Source organism: Anthonomus grandis, chromosome 6, assembly GCF_022605725.1.
Source record: "Anthonomus grandis grandis chromosome 6, icAntGran1.3, whole genome shotgun sequence".
Lineage (NCBI taxonomy): Eukaryota > Metazoa > Arthropoda > Insecta > Coleoptera > Curculionidae > Anthonomus > Anthonomus grandis.
Genome location: NC_065551.1, coordinates 7,581,875 through 7,603,762, shown reverse-complemented (window position 1 = coordinate 7,603,762; position 21,888 = coordinate 7,581,875). Strand labels below are relative to the sequence as shown.

At 30.6% G+C, this 21,888-nt stretch overlaps 1 protein-coding gene across 1 annotated transcript in view; it reads right to left on the bottom strand.

Moving 5' to 3' along the window:
* Positions 1 to 21,888, bottom strand: part of LOC126737744 (pre-mRNA-processing factor 6) — a 71,803-nt gene that overhangs the window by 31,296 nt on the left and 18,619 nt on the right. The window contains exons 7-11 of the mRNA XM_050442761.1: positions 16,099 to 16,330; positions 15,935 to 16,047; positions 15,686 to 15,843; positions 5,982 to 6,191; positions 5,755 to 5,917 (exon numbers count right to left, since the gene is read on the bottom strand). Of these exons, the coding sequence (XP_050298718.1) occupies positions 5,755 to 5,917; positions 5,982 to 6,191; positions 15,686 to 15,843; positions 15,935 to 16,047; positions 16,099 to 16,330 (876 nt within the window). The remainder of the gene's footprint in view (positions 1 to 5,754; positions 5,918 to 5,981; positions 6,192 to 15,685; positions 15,844 to 15,934; positions 16,048 to 16,098; positions 16,331 to 21,888) is intronic.

Genomic DNA, 21,888 nt, shown 5'->3' with positions numbered 1-21,888 from the left:
GATTCCTGACCAATCAGTTTATTATAGCCGCCAGCTTTATATTTACAATTTTACCATTAGTACTGGCAGTTCACACTCATCCCTCACTAAAAATAATGTGTCAATTTATGCTTGGACTGAAGACGAATACCATAAGGGATCAAATGAAATAGCAAGTGCTGTATTTTACAAACTTTGTCAACTAGACCTTAGGAATAAAAATAAAGTAAGACTTGTTGCTGACGGATGTGCAGGTCAGAATAAAAACTCTACTTTAATTACAATGTGTACCATGTGGCCTAGTCAGAAGGCTCCTCAGCCAGTCTCAAAATTAGAAATTATCTTTGTGTGAAAACATGCCTTATTTAAGTGATTTGTTAGTTTAAACTATTTTTTAAATAATGTCGGTATAAGTATTAAATTTTTCCGTAATAAAATACGTATTTCAAAAACAAAAGTTTTTTTTTTTTTAAATACGACAAACCCACTATGGTCAGTTTCAAAATCCGACAAATGGGTTTGTTAGTTTCAAAACCCGACAAAAAATAATAATTTCAAATAACTTTACACTAAGATGTTTTTCCAGGTTGAATTGTTCAAAATTAGATGCTTGATGACTTGCTCTATGTATATAAAGAAACTTAAAAAGATATTGAGCTTTTAAATTCCCCTTATCGTTTTTCTCATTTCCCAAAATTTTCTAAAAGTGGATTTGTCGGATTTTGCTTTTATAGGATTTAATTGTTGAAACGTTGATGATTAATTTGATCGAGTAACAAAAATGACCGTTCATCGAGTTAAGCACAATAATTTTTCCTAGCTTGTTTATTAGCTTGTAAGATTTTGATTTTATTTTGTCGTTTAATTTCATCAAAAAGTAAATATTAAAAATTCAGTAGTAGAATAACTTTTAGGATGGATTGTTATTAATATAAGGCACAAAAATACTATTTTCATTCCTCGCCACCACACCGCTTTCTTCAAAAAATCTTTTTCGTACATCATTGTCTTACTAATTAACAAAGCATTAGATGGTTTAAACTTACCACCAAAAAAATTTAAGAAACACGTTCAAATAAATCTATTATCTACATAATTAGAACAGTTGTGTGTAAAACATCATGTTTAGCAATTTTTTTACAATGTTTAGCATTAATAGCAATTAAGGCACGAACTTTCATATTTGCAATACGTTTTGTTTTTTTTTGTTATACATGTCGAGTTAACGAAAATAAATTCTAGAGAATAGAAATAGCTAGTTAGCAAAATTCGTATGTTATTCAATTCAATTAGAAATTATTCAGATAGGGTAACGTTAGAAATAGCTTTAGTTTGAATTTTACCTAGGTTAGCTGAACAGGCGGTTGGAGAGTAATTGTTTGACGCAATCTCTCTCTGGTCGAACTGAATCTCACCTAGAGTGGCATATTATTAAAAGTATCGGTGAAATTTTTCTTTGCCGAATAAAGTCCTTTATTATTATTATCTTTAAAACTAATGCAGATATTCGAAGAAAAGAGCATGTTAATACCGTTTCCGGATAAACCAGGAATACCATTTTCAACAAAACATCTTTTTTCATCAAAATTTTAAAATTATGCATTTTATTCAGCCGTGTATTACCAACGATATATTGAGTTACTTATTTTAATGGGTATTACGTCACTTATAGCAAAAATCAATTTAGAAATTTTTATATCACACGCTCAAGAATTGAAAAAAAGAATTTCTTGAGCATGTGAGATAAAAATTTCTAAATTGATTTTTGCTATAAGTGACGTATTACCCAATAAAATAAGTAACTCATTATGAATTCGTCATAACAATATAGAATTTACCACCCGGAATTTGACACCCGGTATATGTTTATTGGCATTTGAATTCTGGTTTAGAATTTTTTTTTATAAATGAATTCGTTTAGTTATAACTGATTCGTTAGTATATATTTTAAACGAATAAATGAAAATATACTATTTAATATATTATCGATTATTTAAATATGCCTTAATGAAAGTTTGTCTGATTATTTAAGGCTTGCTCTGTATATAACAACTTTATTACATTCTATAGGTTTCATAAGCTAAATAAATAAAATGATATTTGTATAATAAGTAATTTGTATTTTTTATAATTTTTATTATAAAAATACAAATTTTTATTATAATAAGTAATTTGTATACAAAGTAAAACTATGCTATTGTGGCGTTAACTTTACAGTGTTACTATTTTGCCAAGAGTTTGCAGACGGTAGCTCAGAATTATTGGAGGCTTGGGATTGTTCTAATGTTCACTTATGACTGTCTATTAAAGAATCTAAACTTGATTATAACTATTAAATAAGAGTGCGCCACTTAGTTTTTTTTTTATAAATGTAAGAAAACTAAGAAAAAGACTTGGTATATAGGTTTCAATTAACAATTAAATGACCCTGGATAAGGCAAAAAAATCTCAACAATACAACCAAATTATATTTACATCAAAGATATGTACACACCTCATGTTCTAATCTGATAAATGTTAATAATTTGCTATGAATTAAAATATGAATAATGTTGATATGATTAAAATAAAAAATTGACAAAAGTAACATTTAAATTATGATTTCGCTACTAGGTAGATTTCAGCACTTGAAAAGTAAATTGCAATTATTAAAATTTTTAGTATATATTTGTATTACGCAGGGGAAAGTTCATAAACCTTTTTACCTAAGGCATATCAGCCTTAACCGTGTTATATCTACTTAACTACCAAAAAGGGTACTGAAAAATACTGAACAAAAAATAATTAATATTATAATTGATTAAATATTTGCAACGTTAGATTGATATAAAAGGTATATTACTAAAAATTTAAATAAGTGAGACAAATCTATGGTTAGTAATATTTAAATAAATGGAATAAACTGGCCTTTATATTCCTCCAAGAAATGAACGGCTAGCCTTCAAAACCGAGGCTGTGAATGTATGCCATTTGTAGCTCAGCTATCCGGACTGGGAATCCACCGCCACCGCTTTCAGCAATTTCCCGGGGAAATCAAAAGCCTGCAGCCATCAACAATTGAAGAAGAGTAAAGAGGAAAACGGAAAAGTAAAACCCTTGAAAACCCTTGCTAAGTTTCATTATCTTTCCATCAAAATCTTGGGCATCCTGCACCAGAATTATGAAATAAACGGTTCCCTAAAGGAACAAGATTAAGGACCATAAATTATAAACCATATTGGCCACTTCCTGCTTCACAAAATCGGAAATAAAAAAACTGGCCTTTTACGTGCGCTCCTACCTGCAACACGGGAACAAGTCCTCGAAAAATGGACGCAGTACCGACTAAATCAATAACGACCCCATCTGTCGCCTGAGCTGTCAATATCAGCCAATCAGAGAAAATATTAATTATGACCAATCAGAGAAGTGACGGACCGTCAACAGAAAGCATGGATAATTAAACCAAGAGAGTGATGCATTACAGTAGTAATGTGTCATTAACAGTGTGAATTTAAAGAAATATGAATAAAAGAAGTTGACTGAAATTATTAATGTAATTAATGAAATGTCAATGGAGCGTTAGTGAACATAAGGAATAGAAAAATAAAACGCTACACTATGTATCCCAGAGAGAAAACGAAACACTATATATTCAGAGTGTCAATTTGAAAACCTTCAATGCGAATATCTCTCAAATTAAAAAGTTAGAAAAACTGGTAAAAAAACCAAATTTGATACAAATGTTAGAGGTACGATAACTACGATATTTAAGTTATGAAATAAGCAGCCTCTTGGGACTCATGCTTCCCATGTGCTCCGACCCCTAAATGGCACTACCCCATTTGTGGTACCTTAAATTAAAAGTCTCTTTATGTAGTATTTCTCCAGTTTGGGCTAAACAAAAATACAATCTATTTTGAAACTCATTTCTTACATTTTGAAATATTTTTTTGGAATAGATGCACATTCTGTTATAATTTGTTGCCGAAAATGATCAAAGGAAGGAATCTGGTTGTGCTTTAAACACATTTGATATCTGGTGATGTTGGCGGCTATTCTACTGGAACTCTTTTTTCAATCCACTAATATGGAAATGCATCGTTAAAAAAATTGTCTCACAGGAAGAACGTATTGTGGTGGTACTGCATCTCGCTGAAAATATATTATTAGATCTTCGTTTAGGTTCCTATTTCCATTAGTATCTAACTGATTTTATATTTGCTCACCTATAAGAAAATGAATGGTATCGAACATGTTTCCCAGTACGTTTCGCCATTAAGGATATGATTAATAAATAAGGACGCGAAGAACGATTTTCGACACACCAATTACCTAGAGTCACGTTTATTAACAGAATTGTTAAAAAAAAAAAGTACATTCGTCGGCAAAACAAATATTTTTAAACAACTCAGAAGTAATCCTCAACTTTTCTGTCATTTCCTCGAAAAATTGAATTCTTCGATACAGGAATTGTGTGTAGACAACCCTGTCCAATAGAACACTACTAAAAAAAACTCAAAATATAGAAAATGTATAAACATAATAACCAAAATTCTTAATACTTTCTGGGATAACCTTTATTTTTAATCAGTGCTTGCAATCTGGATGGTATACATTCCACTAAGGTTTGGCAATAGCTATTTGGGCTATAGGACCAAACTTCTTTTACATTCACCCACAATTCGAAGGTTGGCCTTATTTAATCTTCGCCTAACAGTTCTCACTGACAGTTGTATATCATAACGATCCAAGAGTTCCCTTCTTATTGGAGATGCGTTGAAAAAAGGATTAGCTTTAGACATTCTCATTATAAGGTTATCAAAATGTTGGGAAGTTTTTCTTTTTCTAGGAGCTCTTTTCATATTTTGTGTGCTCTGTGAAGATTCACATAGCTTAAGAGCATTGTATACTAGCTTTTTAGATCATTTTAGATTTTGGATATTTTAACTGTGAGTCCATCATTTTTGAGCTGCACAATAAAAGCTCTTGTTTCAAGTCCACAGTGCTTTTTTCTACCCACTAAAAAGGGAACCGAAAAATAGCGAAATATAAAAAAATACATATAAATGTTTACAACTTAAACACTTACTTTTAACAAGATGGAACAGCAATAAATTATTAGAAGCAAAAATTTGATATTTATTTTTCTATATATTTATTTCATAAATATATAAGTTCATCACAGATTGTATGCCTTTTAAAATGATGAATTAAAATATGAATAATGTTGATATGATTAAAATAAATTTCACAAAAGTAACATTTAAATTATGATTTCGCTACTAGGTAGATTTCAGCACTTTAAAAGTAAATTGCAATTATTAAAATTTTTAGTATATATTTGTATTACGCAGGGGAAAGTTCATAAACCTTTTTACCTAAGGCATATCAGCCTTAACCGTGTTATATCTACTTAACTACCAAAAAGGGTACTGAAAACTACTTTTAACAAGATGGAACAGCAACAAATTATTACAAGCAAAAAATTTGATATTTATTTTTCTATATATTTATTTCATAAATATATAAGTCCATCACAGATTGTATGCCTTTTAAAATGATGTATCAAATCAGTAGCCAGTGAGATCGATAAAATAATATTGCCACATATGCTTACCATTTGCTTGTACTTTAACTGATTTAATTTTTATTGATACAGTTGAATAGACAATTTAATATATCAAAGTAAGATTAGCTGGAAGAGAGTTAAGTTATTAAGGGTGGTTTGTTTTAAAATTAAAGCACTGTGTGTAAATAGATATCACATATCGACAGGACAAAATTTAAACGTACGTTTTCAGCATCTTCCATCCACGTATGTTTTCTGTCCTCAGGCTCAACTCCGTAGCTAATAATAACTTTTACGATGGCCCTGCAACAGTGAACGTGACCTCCCTTTTCGCTTTCTATTGCTTCCTTAAACCATTGTTCTCTATTTATTTCTACACCATTTGAACTGTAATAAAAAAATAAAGAACATTGTATTGATATCCTAAAACATTTAAATATATATCTATCACCTTAATGAACTGATAGCCCTTTCAATAATTTTCTCAACCATATGATGATTACCATTAGCTTCCTCAAGTTTGGCAGCCGTTGTCCAAATCTGCTTGTCTGTGGGAATGTTTTCTCTGGCCTTATTTAATACTTTTCTTGCATTTTCGTAGGTTTCAAGTCTTGCCAGGGCTAACCATAACTCTACTGCAGTTGGACAACATTCTACAGCCCTGAAAAAATAGAATTCTTAAACTCATCGAAAAAATAGGTGCTATATGATAATCAATTCGGTTTTCGTGACTGGCAGATCAATCCTAATATAAACATTTTTAATCTACAGGATATTAGAAGTGTTATTAGGTGGGATGTTCAAGTGACATTTTTGTGAGTAGTTAAAGCGATCAGAAGTGTTTTCAAAAAATAGAATTTTTAAAGCCAAAGAAACTTTCCGTCACGACATAAAACAACAAATATAGTAAACAAAAAGCTACTTTAGGTGTAAAAAAGTAATAATAACTAAAAGTGTATCCTCAATAGTTACTAAATTGAAAAAAAAAATTCTCTGATAACCATTGAAAAAAACAAAATTTTGTTTTTTAATCAAACATATTTATTTAAACTGACACAAATTTTGTTTAAATAAATAGTAATTTTATCTAAAGTATCATTTAATTTAGTTATAAGAAATACTCTTTCTTTTCTTATTTCTGTAATGCTCGAGAAATAATCAAATTCAATAGTAAGCTTATGTGGAAATTCAACTGAAAAGAAAACATTTTGTAACTTGATATACAGGGTGTTACAAAATTCGGTGCAAATATTTTAGGAGCGTTTTGCTGGAGTTAAAATAAGACTTTTTTGCTATAAACATGTGTCCTAAAATGCACCCCCTCAGAGCTACAGCCCGCGCAAATTTATTGAAGAAAATCGATTATTTGGTATCGTAACTACAATTATGCATCAATTTTTCTGAAAATTTACATGTGCCCGTTTTTTGGGTGCTCTTTTTATTTTCCATTTAGGACACATGTTAATTGGAAAAAAAGTCTTATTTTAATTCCAACAACACGCTCCTAAAATATTTGCACCGAATTTTGTACCACCCTGTATATCAAGTTACAAAATGTTTTCTTTTCAGTTGAATTTCCACATAAGCTTACTATTGAATTTGATCATTTTTCGAGCATTACAGAAATAAGAAAAGAAAGAGTAGATAGAAGATATTTGCACCGAATTTTGTAAGACCCTGTATATAGAGCTTAGTGATGGGTTGCTAAATACCTATTTTTAGCTAATAGCCATTTTTTAACTGAAAATCAAAGATATTACTCAAACAATCCTAAAAACTTAAATACAAAAAACATTTTAAAACCATACACAAACTTTACACTACATAAATAAACAATAATGTTTAGGTTATAAATTGTACAAAAGAAAAAATAAATAAATAAAAATTGCAACAACATAGACTTATCGAGAACTGAACCCGGTACCACAAGGATAGAAGTATGAGTGTATAGTTCGCCCAGCGAAAAGACGTGAACGGAAAAAATTTAAAGAATGCAGAAAACAAAAATCTGTGGCATTTGCGTAATTGTCAGACTTCATTTATGTATTTCGTTATATATTTATGAATTATATAACGAAATAATTCATAAATAAAATAATTTATTTATGAATCTTTGTATTAAACATGTCTTAAAATTTCTTTCGAATGGGACTAATTTCTCTAAAAATATCTACACGACGCAATTTCGGGGTCATTCGGGACCTTACCGGCACTCGACGTACGCGATTTTTTAATTGGTCAGCAATCAAATATTTAATTATGGCGTCTTGCTCCCCCACTTTTTTTCTTCCATCTATTTTGAGAATTTCACAACAGGTGTGGGATTCGTATTTGAATCTGGTTTTGATTATAGGCGTACAATATAATTTATAGTTTTTGGCACTGTCGGCTTCGATATTTGTGATGTGTTTAAATTTTTCTTGTTTCATTGACTTTATTACTATTTTTTTCTTGTGGTATATTTTGTTGGTGAAATTGTTTTGTTAATATTTTCAATTATTTCAGTGGCCACTAATATACAATATTGTGGAATTATTTGACAATTTTTTTAGTTAAAATTAAAAAGTTGATATAGGAAAGTATTAATAAATTATTATACTTACATACAAATATTCTTAATAATGTTAAGTGCATCAGATATTTCATATCTAGATAATATGTACAGGGTGTCCAAATTCGAACACTCTGCTAGGTTATTGGGTTGCTATATAGGAGATAGCAGAGCCTTGCGGTTTTTGCAATGCTACTTTTTTATGAAACAAAATTTGCTATTGTCAAAATTGACAGCTGTCATAGATTTTATTCTACAGGGTGATTTTATTTATATTTAATCTTGTTATTATATTTAATTGTATCTCCATTATTATATAAATATTTAGAAAGTAAAACTTATCTTGATATGGTTTTTTTGTAGAACACGATTATGTTATCTGTATTATTGTAGATATGTAGCATTTTGAGATAAAAAAAATATATTTATGTTTTTTTTTTAATAGAAAACTCTGTATATTTTAGAACTAGTAGATAGACTAATTAATTCTTTGTTTAATGATATATCACACAAGCATATAATGATAGATTGCCAGATATGGCAGGGGTTCGTGTAGTTTCTTCTTCCAAGATATTCTTTTCCTCTCATATAATTCTGATAGAAAGTATTGAACATCAGATAAGTGGGTCCTGGATAGTATACTGGATTCACTTATCTGATGTGCAGTGTGTTACATTTCTCAAAAGGGAATTCAAAGTTTATTTTTTTATCTCAAAATTCAAAAACACTACAATAAAACAGATACATAAATAATAAAACATATCCGTGTTCTGTGGACAAAACCCACTAAAAACTGTTTTTTACTCTTTCAAAATTTTAAATAGTAACAGAGATTCTTAAAATTTTATTTTTCTATAGATTGTTTAATATCCCCTTGTCCAAAGAAGCCTTCGCTAAAAAACTGAATATTATAAAACATATTGCTCTCATCAACGGATTTTCCCTTCATTTAATAGATAACATTTATTACAAATTTTTAAATAAATATAAATTGACCTACAATATAGTTCATAATAAGGACACACAAAGTTCCTTTACATCCCTGTCCTTTTTTGTTTCAATCTTCTTAAATTTAGCTAGATTCTTTAAATCTCGAAATGTAAAAATTGGTTTTAAGACAGTCAATAATTTAAAGAACCAATTGGTTAGTGCAGTGGACAAGGCAAGCATTCTTTCTAAATCAGGAATTTACTCCTTAAAGTGCCGAGATTGCAACACAGTATACATTGGCCAATCTGGTAGAAAAATCTCTACATGCATTAAAGAATACGTAGTGTTTTTTAAAAAATATAAAAATACCAATGTCAGTGATACCAAATCAGCGTTTTCTAACCATTTGCTGGCCTGTGCAAATAATTTTTCTCCAGGAATGGAAGTGCTTCATGAATGCCCTAAAGGTAAGAAGCTTGACCTTCTGGAGAAAATGGAAATTACAAAAGCAAAAAAAGAGTCCTGTTGTCATGTGTTTGAATGACGTTTTTACTTTTGAATCAAATTTAATTTTTATAATTTAATTTAGCTAAGTAGTTTTTTAACATTTTTCTTTTAGTCATAATCTTCAGCTTACATTGGTTAACATGTTAAGTAATTTAGTATTAGGTCTATATAGTCAATAGGTTTTACACCCTTGCTTCTAACCTTGTGGTAGGGTTCGATTCTCGATGAGTCTATGTTGTTGCGTTCTACTTTTAATTTTTATTCTTTTATTTTTTGTGAGTAATATTTTTAATTTTAGCGAAACAGGTGTAGCCTGTGATTATATGTTGTGAGACTGTGATTTTGTGTTTTCTTTGTTTTCGTCAATTTATATATGTCGGTCTCTGAGAATAATGGATAAGATTTTTGTATTTGCATCCTTGATTAATGATATGTTATTTCGTTTTCGATCATGAGAGAAGTATGACAGTGATCCTAGATTTGCGTACACTCTATGTACTTGAACTTGAATTTTCTTAAGAATTTTATGAGGCCTAAAAAATTTCCTAAGTTAGGAATAGATTCTTAACTAAGATAGCTAAATTTTTTTCCATACTTTTGTTTCTTCATGAATTTGCTGCTGTAGATATTCGTCGATCAATGCTCCATTCTTCATACAGGGTTCAAGGACTTTCCATTCCAGAAATGATAAACCATAGTCGGGCCTATTTTAATGTTCTTTCACGTAAGGATTTGTCATGAGAATCCAATTCTCTTGTTGAAATTAAACACGCGTTTTTTTTTTGAGAAAAAAGTATACGACAAAAGCAGAACAGTGCATTATTTTTTATGGAACAGCACATCCACTTTCTCTCAATAGTTTTACCATTCGTATATTAGGTTCATATATGAACTAAGTTTTATTGATCGACCTTCCTCAATCAAAACGAAATGGACTATTGAAATTCTATTATTTATTCTAGGCGAAAATTATAAACTCATATAACTAAAGTGAATTTTAAGGCCAAAGCCGTTTCCACTCCCCCCTCTCCTTAGATACAGTATAAACCCAATTGTCATTTTTTCAACATTATGACGTAAATAGATCCGGATACTAGGCCTTTCATCTCAAAAAGTAGATAACGCCGCTTCAAATGTGAGTTGCATATAAATAAACGCAGCACACAAAATCTACTACGAAACGGAATTATTTTATATTAGTTATATTAAGAGAGCATTGAACAATAAAATATACAATGTGTCCCAGCGAAAACGAAACAGAGCTATTTTCGGTATAAAAAAATTTTTTTTTCAAAAATCTCGGACACGTCGATTTTATTTTTAAGGGGGACAACTTTTCCTTACCAAGGCACCCTCATAACAGCAACCCCCTTCGAGGGGGTGGAATCACCCCTAAAATCCTAAATGGAAAGAGGGGTCATATGGTACCTTATTTTAAAGGTCTTTTAATTCTGAATATAACTGCTAAATTTGAAGTGGCTAAAATTATTTTTCTGGATAAAACAGCTTGTCAAAATTGCGGAAACAGCGAAAATGAAAAAGGTATTATGGACTCTTTTTTGGATAATATTTTTAAAAGAACAAGGAAATCCTATTTTCGAAGGGGTCACTTATTAATTAAGAGGCCACCTAATACCTGGAATCCTTTACGAGGGGTTGAAAGCACCCCTTAAATCTTAAACAGAAAGAGGGATCGTGTTATACCTTATGTTGAAAGCGTTTTCACTTTAAATTTAAATGGTGACTTCTGAGTGACTGATGGATTTCTTCTGGATATGAAAGCCAAATAAAATTCTGGAAAAAATGCTTTAAATAAACCTTTATGCCTGAAACCCTTTCTTACAATTTTTTTTATTGGATCATTAAAACATGATTAAAAATTTATTAGTATTGTTAATATTATTGTTATTACACCTTATCAGCATATCATAAATAAAAACAAAATACCAAATAAAATGCACACAGATACCAATGATATTTAGGTTGCTAAATATCATTGGTACTTTTTTCACAAAGCAGCATTTATTTAAATAGTTTTAAATTATTACCCAGACTTTTACGTGTTGAAACACTGTTAGCAATGGTTTATTCTACTGCAGAGAGGGTTGAGATGATAGAGTTTTTCTTTCGGCATAACAATTGTGCCAATAGAACGGTACAAGAATTTAATGACCTTCATCCAGAAAAACGAGTCAACAGAAAATACGTTCTAGAAATAGTTGCTAAATTTAGGGAATCTGGCAGTGTCTTAAATGAAAAGCGTGAGGTTCAAAATGCTGTTGTTGTCAATGAAGCAATGCAAATAACTGTCCTAGGTCAACTTCATGCCAAGCCAGGAATAAGTGTCAGAAAATTGGCGAAGAGTACAGGAGTAAGCAAAAGTAGTGTTCATAGGATTCTTAAGCCTAATAAATTCCATGCTTACAAAATTCATCTGGTGCAAGAACTGAATGAGGACGATTTTGACAGACGAGTGCAATTTTGTGAATCGCTTAGTGATATGATAACTGTTAATCCGCGTCTTATTTACAACATTTGCTTTTCAGATGAATGTACTTTTTTTCTTAATGGCAACGTAAATCGTCATAACTGCCGCTGTTCAAATGCTGCATACTGGTCAAATGCAAATCCGGGCCAGTTTCGTGAAGTTCATACCCAGTTCCCTGAGAAGTTAAATGTTTGGGCGGGAATCTTGGGCGGCTCTATTGTTGGTCCGTTTTTTCTCTCCGGAAATTTGAATGGAGAAATGTACCGAGATCTCTTGGAAAATGCCGTATATCCAAGAATAGTAGAAATAATGGAAGGCGGCAATCATTCTGATGATGATCAAGTCGTTTTCCAACAAGACGGAGCGCCTCCACATTATGCTGCTGGTGTGAGACAATATCTTGATGAGATATTTCCTGATCGTTGGATTGGAAGGAGATGACCTTTTATGGAATGGCCAGCTAGGTCACCCGATTTAATCCCATTAGATTTTTTTTATGGGGGCATTTAAAAACAAAAGTTTACGCTACCCAACCAGACACCCTAGAAGACTTACGCCAGAGAATTTTAAATGAGTGTTAGATGATAACACCTGAAGTTCTACAAAACGTTAGGCATCGTTTTGAGCAAAACCTGTATTCCTGCATGGAAGTAGGCGGGGCACAATTTGAACATTTAATAAATTGACGTAATTTAGATAAACTTGTTTTATTTAAAAGACACAAAAGGAAAAGGGTAGGTATTTCTTATCTCTCCACTTTTACTGGCAGTAAAGATTGTATTTCTTGCTATTTTTATATCCACAAGATATCCATCAGTCACTCAGAAGTCACCATTTAAATTCAGAGTAAAAAGGCCTTCAAAATAAGGAATGACACGACCCCTTTTTCTATTTAAGATTTAAGGGGTGCTTTCAACCCCTCGTAAAGGGTTCCAGGTATTAGGGTGGCCTCTTAATTAATAAGTGACCCCTTTGAAATTAGGACTTCCTTATTCTTTTAAAAATATTATCCAAAACAGAGTTCAAAATACCTTTTTCATTTTCGCTGTTTCTACAATTTTGACAAGCTGTCATATCCGGATAAAAAATTTTAGCCACTTCAAATTTGGCAGTTATATTCAGAATTAAAAGACCTTTAAAATAAGGTATCACACGACCCCTCTTTCTATTTAAGATTTTAGGGGTGATCCCACCCCCTCGAAGAGGGTTACTGGTATGAGGGTGCCTTGGTAAGGAAAAGTTGTCCCCCTCGAAAATAAAATCGACGTGTTCGAGATTTTTGTAAAAAAATTTTTTTTTCATACCAAAAATACCTCTGTTTCGTTTTCGCTGGGACACCCTGTATATACTTAACGGCTTTAATTAAAATAATTCTATCTTAATCTTATTTTATAACAAAGATTTATAAATAACTATGTGACAGTTTAATAAAATATTTTTATAATATAAATTACTTATATCTGTATTTATAAATCTTATATTGTGTCAAGAAAGATTTTTTATTTAGTTGCTTTATAATTGTTTTAAAAAATATCTATAAACCAGATATAAAATCATTTTATAAAGTTATATTAGGTGAACAAAGACTTTATTATAAAACAAATTACTTTCAGTGACTTTATAGTTGTAAAGATTATGTTTATAAAAATATTTTATTATACTCTCTAAAATGTTATTTATAAAGTACTTATACGAGTTTTATAAAATAATTATGTGTTTTTGGCCACAAAATTGTTGTTTAAGAAGATTATATAGCTTTTTGAAGATTACACTTTAAATTAATTTATGATATCTGCTAGGATAGAATCTGCTTTATTTTTTCCTGCCAAAAGTATAATTTTTTTCAAAGAGGTCTTGAATTTCTTCTTGGAAAAACATTAAAAATTGAAAAATTTTAAAAAGAATGTAAAGAAGAATATTTTAAAAACCATATAATTGAAATTTATTAATTGAGATTCAAATATTAGTGAGGTGATTGGATCGGCGTCTTCATCAGAGAACATTTATCAACCTGAAACAATGGAAATTGGCCAGAATGCTGACATATCAGATATCGATGTTGACGAAGTGGAAGCTAAAAATAGTAATAATAAGGGACATTCCTAAAAACATAGAGACCAGTAGAAACTGAGGGCAACAAACTATAAGTCATGATTTTTAATAAAAGAATTCCAAATTCCTTCAGATCTCTTAGAATACAAAATCATCCTCAAATTCATACCTCTTCTCTTGAATTGTACACCTATAAAAGCGCCATATGTTAAGTGGTGATAGCGTTCGCGAATAAAATAATTATATTTTAAGAGGATTATTTATAAAATGAAAATATATATCACTTTTATTACCCATAAAATAATTATCTTATAATAGTGTTTCTTATAAAATTAAATCGATTTATCTAATGACGCCATTTATTTAGATTTATTTCCGCCATGTTTGTTTTTACGAATTAAATTAAATGCATATGCAATTTTAAGAAAAACCCACTTGAACTACGATTTAATTTGTGATATTTCTAATTTATTTATTTACATAATATAAATATAAGGCAAAATTGAGCGGAAAAATGGCAATTTTTTTAATCGTAATGTTAGGAAATTCTTTTTACTCTTTGAAAATCTTTCAATACTCCGAAGGGGCATCAAAAATAAGATGCGAATATGCTCATTAAAACAATAATTATCATTATTGTTTTAATGAGCATATTCTATATTATAGAATAATTATCATTAAAACCGCCATGATAGGCGTGGTGCTGTTTTCAATTTACCTTTTCTTCTTACAAAAGGTATAGAGCTTATAAACTTTGTTAATTTTATTAATCTCTATGAGTGTGATAAAATAATCTCAGCCGAATACAAATTGTGTTGATATAGTCTTATAAATCAGTAACAATACAATAATATAACATTAACAAAATAATTTTGTAAATGCTTTATTATGGACTGGAATCTATTTTATAATCTTATATAAAACTATTAAATGAGTTTAATGAAATAAAAATAGTTTATTAGCGTGGGTTTTTTTTGAGTTTAAACGCGATTTATAAATGCCTATAAAAGCAAGTTTCACAACAATAAAGTTTTTTTACTATTAACACATTTGTGCTGCTTAGTATGCTGATTAGTATGCGATCTAGGCATACAGCTTCTCCCTTCATTAGCATGTATAGGATTATTTGTTTATCAAATCAAATATGCTTTATTATTATAAATTAATTGTTTTTAGTATTTCATTAAATGTTTGTGACAAGACTAAAAAACAACAAATAAATAAGAAGATATGTGTCTACTTTTCCTGTTCATTTACAAGTAATGATACAGACGGACAATTGGAATTTAACACCAGTGTTATAGGAAATTATTAATTTTTTTTTCATATATTTCATGTAATTTCACCATTTTTTTTTTTAATAATAGTAAATGCATACAATACCATGTATGTACATATTGGTATTTACAATTAGTAGTAAAAAGAATTTACCATGTAAGAGTTTGGGTGAACTTCACCGTAAACTAAAAAATCACCACGATCCAAGAAATCATCCTACCAGTGTCATCCCAGCAGTTAGTACATACTTTTTATTTTATTTATTTTGTAGATTCAGGTGACATTCGAATAATTGAAAATTTGTTAAAATATAATGGCATTTTTAAATCAAGGGATAAATAAATCATACCTTGACAACAAAATTCTAGCATCTTCAGGATTCTCAAGTTCTACAGCAGCTTTCCATAGTCTGACAGAATTAGGAATGTGTTCCAATGCTTTTCTAAATACTCTCCTTTTTGCTTTAACTTCTGTTTCCAAGTCTGCGGCTTTTATCCAAATTCTCACCTACATCGAATAAAAATAGCTTTATTTTAAAAATAAAAATATTTATTAAAAACCTTAACCAACCAATACAATTGAAAGAATGAAAACTTACTGAAGTGGGTATATGTCGAGCAGCTTGAGCTATTACAGCCTTAGACGTGTCGGGGGGATTGAGACGAGCAGCCTCAAGCCATAAATCTTCGCTTTGCGGATTCACTTCACAGCCTAAGAAACTAATATTGCTATATCAACTTAGAAAAGACAGAAATAGTTTACCTTTCATAATCAAATTTCGCGCGGCCTGAACTTTACCAGTGACCTCTTCTAACCTGGCACTGGCAACCCACGCTGGAGGATGATTCGGGTTGGTTTCTCTGACACTTTTTAATAATAATCTCGCTTTTTTAATATCGTTGATATCGCCACCGTAAGTGGGAATCATGGACTGAAGATCAGTAAGGTATCCTTTGGGATCTACTACTGTTTGGCCTGTCACTGAATCAGATACCTAAGAATACGATAAGGTAACTGATTAAAATAGAGATATAATAATAATAATAATAATAAGTCAAGTATTAGTCACCAAGAAATTACAGCAATTAAGCACAAAGAACACTAATAGGTAGGTGTATTAACTTTTACAAAATTTCAAATATTACAAAATTCTACCAAATATTGAGTATTTCATCATTTACCAATAACAAAAAAAAATCGAACAATTTGTAACTAAATAAAAAAGCTAATAATGCAAGGTGACCAACAGGCCATAATATGCAGATTTACAGAGATATCCCTTATACAAAACGCTTCCTGAATTCTGTTAAGGCCAAAAAAAAAATAAAAAAAAACATTAAATTAAAAACTTAATAATAAATATTCTACTGAAAAAAGAAAGAGCATACCTAACGGGAGCATGGGAAGAGGATCAGGATATGAAAGAAAATATGAGGGGAAGGGAAGATGAAAGAAATTATATAATGATTTATGACAACGGTCAAAGCCTTTCAGGAACAAAATCAAAAACAATATTATACACAAAAACGTTAAAAAAAAATTCACTCATACACATAATTAACCAAGGAGAAGCAGTCTAATGTAAACTTTAAAAGTTTTTTCTGTTAGGGTAAAATCATTTATTTTAAACCTATTTATATAGTGTACAATCAAGTATGAAAATAACTTTTTAAATAATTCCTTATTGTGCGCCGGAATAGTAAGCAAATCTTTTCTTCTAATATTTAGGTTATGTACATCCGTTCGGAATCTAATCTTTCTATGCAAATATGATGGAGACTTCCACTTAAGTAATTTATAAAAAAAAACAAATAAGATGTAATACTCGTCGATTGAATATATTTAACCAACCCGCATCCTTTAGCTTATAAGAAATATGCTCCCCTCTCCTTACGCCAAATACAAGTCTTAGGCACGAATTCTGAAGTTTTTGTATCCGATAGGCATCTGAGCAGTCAAGACAAGGACCATAGATAGTGTCGCAGAAATTGAAAGGTGACAAAACTAATGCTTCACAAAGCATTTTTTCAATATTAGTACTTAAGTAATTCTTCTGCGAGTAAATAGTTTTTAAAGCAGTAGAGTATCCAAGTTTAAGTGTAACATGCTCCCTACATTTTAGTTTATGATCTATTAGGAGCCCAAGATTATTGGCCGAATTTTGAAATTGTATAACATCGTTATTCATTTCAAGTCTAAAGTTATTTAATATCTCAATCCGGTGAGCGTCACTACAAAAAAGAATAGCTTTAGATTTGGCTAGATTAATTTAAAAGTAGATTTTTTAAGTAGAAGTTTCAGCAAAGATATTATTAAGATCTATATTAATAATAAGGTTAGCTTCAGGAGCGTAACTGGGTTTAAATGAATAATAAATTTGAGTATCATCTGCATAGCAGTGATGTTTACACCTATTTAATTTTTTTGTTAATTGTGATGTGTATATATTGTATATAAATACTACCTTGTGGTACACCAGAAATAACGTCAAGTGCCTCCGATATTTTTCCATTTAGCAGAACTCTTTGTTTGAGGTTTGAAAGAAAAGATGACATAAGTGTTAAGGCCGACTGAGAAAATCCTAAATAATGTAATAGAGATATGAGTATCTCATGATTTACCATGTCAAATGCTTTAGTAAAATCTAAGAGAATTAAAACAGTTGCCTGATCTTTATCCAAAGCCCGAAATATATCGTCTGTAACTTGAGATAACGCAGTGACACAGCTATAGCCCTTACAAAACCCAGACTGATATTCTGGGATGAGATTATTGCTATTTAAATAATCAAGAATTTGTCGCTCTATAATTTTTTCCAAAATTTTCGAAAGAACAGAAAGTATAGAAATAGAACGAAGATTGTTGAATTCCGTGAGATTTTTATTTTAGGTAAGGGAATAATATTGGCTTCCTTCCACTTTTTCGGAAAATAGCTTTTCTCCAGACAACAATTTATAATATGGGTAAGAGGGTTAATAATCACAGGACAGCAAAGCGTAACAAAAGTAATATTTAAATTATCGGATCCAAATGCCTTGCTTTTTATAGTTCGAAGAATTTTTTCTACTAAATCCTGGTCCACTAAATTAAACTTAAAATTGTATATATTTGGAAAAATTCTGGGCACCTGAAAAAAATTCATAAAATCGGCATTAGGCTTATTGTTGTTATTGTTTATATTAGTAAAAAAACTATTAAGTTTTTCAACATCTTGTAATGACATAGGAACCTGTACATTAGATTTTTTAGAAATATTGATTTTTTTCAACTCACTCCAATTTTCTCTATTACTACAAATGCCAAGTTTATAGGTTAAATATGCTTTTTTCTCTGCACGAATCGCAGACGTTGTAATATTTCTATACTGTTTATACGTATTCCAGTCCTCCCGATCCTTACTAGCTCTAAACTTATTTAAAGCCCTATTACGAAGCTTTTGCATAAACCTGATGTTGGGGGTTATCCAGGGGCTATATGGTTTTCTTTTATTATTAACCCTCTTTAATGGCGCATGTATGTCTAGGATATTAAGTATCGACCATGTGAAAAAATCAATCTTAGAGTCAATTTCAGGCATGATATACATACTATGCCAAGGTATTAACTCCAGATGACAATGAAAACGTAAATGTTCATGATATGAAGGTTTATATATCTAAAACTAAAGCTTTGTGGCTCAGAAATATTAAAATTAGTTTCACAAAAAACCCACCAGTGATCCGACACCTCAACATCCCTAACACCACAAGCCTCTAGGTCAATATTAGAAAAAATCAAATCAATCAGGGACATAGAAGTATCAGACACTCTTGTCGGCTCTGATATGAATTGTTTTAAACCATAAACGTCAGTAATTTCAAACAATGAAGTATTTACATTTGGATTATATACTTAAGAAAAACAGATGACTTGTTAAATTAAAAAGAGTACAAAGCTTTTAGTAAGTACTTTGCTAAATAACCGTGTAATAAACTTAAACTACTACTTATTAAAAATATTAAAAAAAAAACTGACACTTTGGGTTCTGTTTACGTGTTCAATAAATTCGCCCTGTAAAGAATTTAAAACTTTTCAGAATTTTAAAATAGCAGGAAGCTTAGTTAAAATTACCTAAATGAGAAATATCTGTTTACATTATCAGTGTAAAATACTAGAATGAGAGGGCACTTTTGAGTGCTCATGACCATACTCACTCTACTATACTTGGGTTACCGAACAGATGGAGTGGTCACGTGATCGTTCTGCGCCGGAGGTGTGGCCTAGAGCCTCGATAGGGTTCATGACTTGGGCTTTTATTTAATTTCATTAGTCGAGCGGCTTTAGATCGTTTTGGTTGAATTCTCTGCTATTCGAATATTTGAATCTTCGCAATATTGAAAAGTTGAGATTGTGTTTATTTTTTTGTTAATTTGTTTGTTAACAAATAATGGCTAACGCGCCACGTACACCCCCATTGTCACCCCGCAAGAAAAGAGTAGGAAAACATTTGACAATTGCTGAAAAGGAAGTGATTATGAACATATATAAAACATGTGATAACGAGCATCCAGCATACCACAAAGTGCAAAAAGTCCAGTTTACAGCAGAAGCAGCAGGTAATAAATATTTTTAATATACAGTGTGTCCCAGGATGAGCGAATTTATACGTGAAAATGACAAAAAATTTTGTGGTTAAAATTTGACCGTTTGGCATCCAGCCCTGCTTGATTAAAAAATAAAATTTATTTTTTAATCAAGCTGGTTTGGCTGGATGCCAAACGGTCAAATTTCAACTACAAATTTTTTCAATTACAAATTGCTGCTTACAAAGCAAAGCTGTACGGTAAAATAATTTAAAATAAGTAGGCATAATTCTCCTTGTCTAAATCTGCCAAGGTTGCATTGATGGGCGGGCCTATATTTCGCGCACATCATTTACTCCATCTGTTCGGTAATCCGACTATAGAAATAAAGCTGATTTTAATATTCGATTACATATATCAGCCAATTTCCAAAAATCTTTTAGCTATTTTGCAATACAGATGTGGAATAGTCTTCCACATGATGTAAAACAAATGTCGCCTAACCTTGACAAAGACTTTATTAAATCGCGTCTTCTGGGCGACCAAAGGAGATAATTTAAACTTATTTATTTTAAGCGTGTTGATATATTTGTATTGTATATGCTTTTGTGGTTTAAAAAAGCTTCTCATAATTTAAATTATTTTTTACATTTCATTACTTTTTTTGCCTGGTTCTCGGTGTTCTTTTCTTCCCTTTTGCATACTTTTTTCTGTATTTCTTGCTCCCTTTCGCGCCTCTTACCGTTAGGATGTATAAGTTTTCTTTCTAACTTACACTTATATATGTCAGAATTATATTTAATTTTATTTTATGTGTTAACCTGGTTCTAATATTTTATATTTGAACTATACCTCTATATTACTTGTAAAGTATTATAGAAAGCAGGGCTACTTCACACAAGCTTGTATTCAAACGAGTGTTGTGGATAGGTTATATAATCGCGAGGTGGTCCTTATTTGTCATTTTTTTTATTATTATTGTGTTGTAACTATAACTCTGTACCTTGAGGACAAATAAAAAAGTTTTGAAGTTGAAGATCCAAAAAATAAACAGAAAACAGATATATTTGTAAATTACAGCGAAGCAATTATCCTTAATTGTTTAAAACTACCGGGTGGGGTATCTTTAAACTGGCCATAGGAAATCCCATATAAATTATTATACTTTCATTGGCTCCCCTGCATATTTTACAAAAAAACTGTATGAGACTTTTTTAAAGGTACGACTAAGAGAAGCAACCATACCAAATTTCATTACTTTTACTACTTATAAACAACAACAAAGAGAACAACAAAATAATTTTTTATACATTAATTTTTTTGCTCATCAAATCAAATGCTCAACCAATCCTCCATTTACCTCCAAACAATATCCTAATCGGTTTTAAAATTCGGTTCTTACGATGCTAAGCTGATACGCAGTTATTTAATTATATTTTACAACTTGGGTTTGATTTTGATCAATACCAAGGATAAACTTGACACATTATCAAAGAGTGGTATTTACAGACTGCAGTGTGATTCTTGTGATTGTTCATATGTAGACCCTTAAAAACACGCATAGCCGAGCACTTAAGTAGACCCTCTTCTGCATTTGGTGAACATATAAAATCTAATAACCATAATTTCAGTCCAAAGTCCAATTCTAAAATTCTCCAACAGGTTACCTCTAAAAACTACAACCGACTAGATTTTCTTGAAGACTTTTATATCACCAACGAGCTCAACAAAAATCTCTCTTGTTTAAAGTAAACCTCAACAGACCTTCCATTAGGAAGGTCAACATATAGGAGACTCCACAATTAAAATTATATAAACATTAGCAAATTTTCTAATTTAAAAGTTTGCTTTTACATTGTTAAAGGATAACAATTTCCTTATCCGAACAAAAATTCACTGTTGTAGTTTAATTTGTGCCACCAATTTATCACCAACTCGCACTACCGCACATTATTTATGATAATGGCATCTAGACCGATCTGTCGTTACT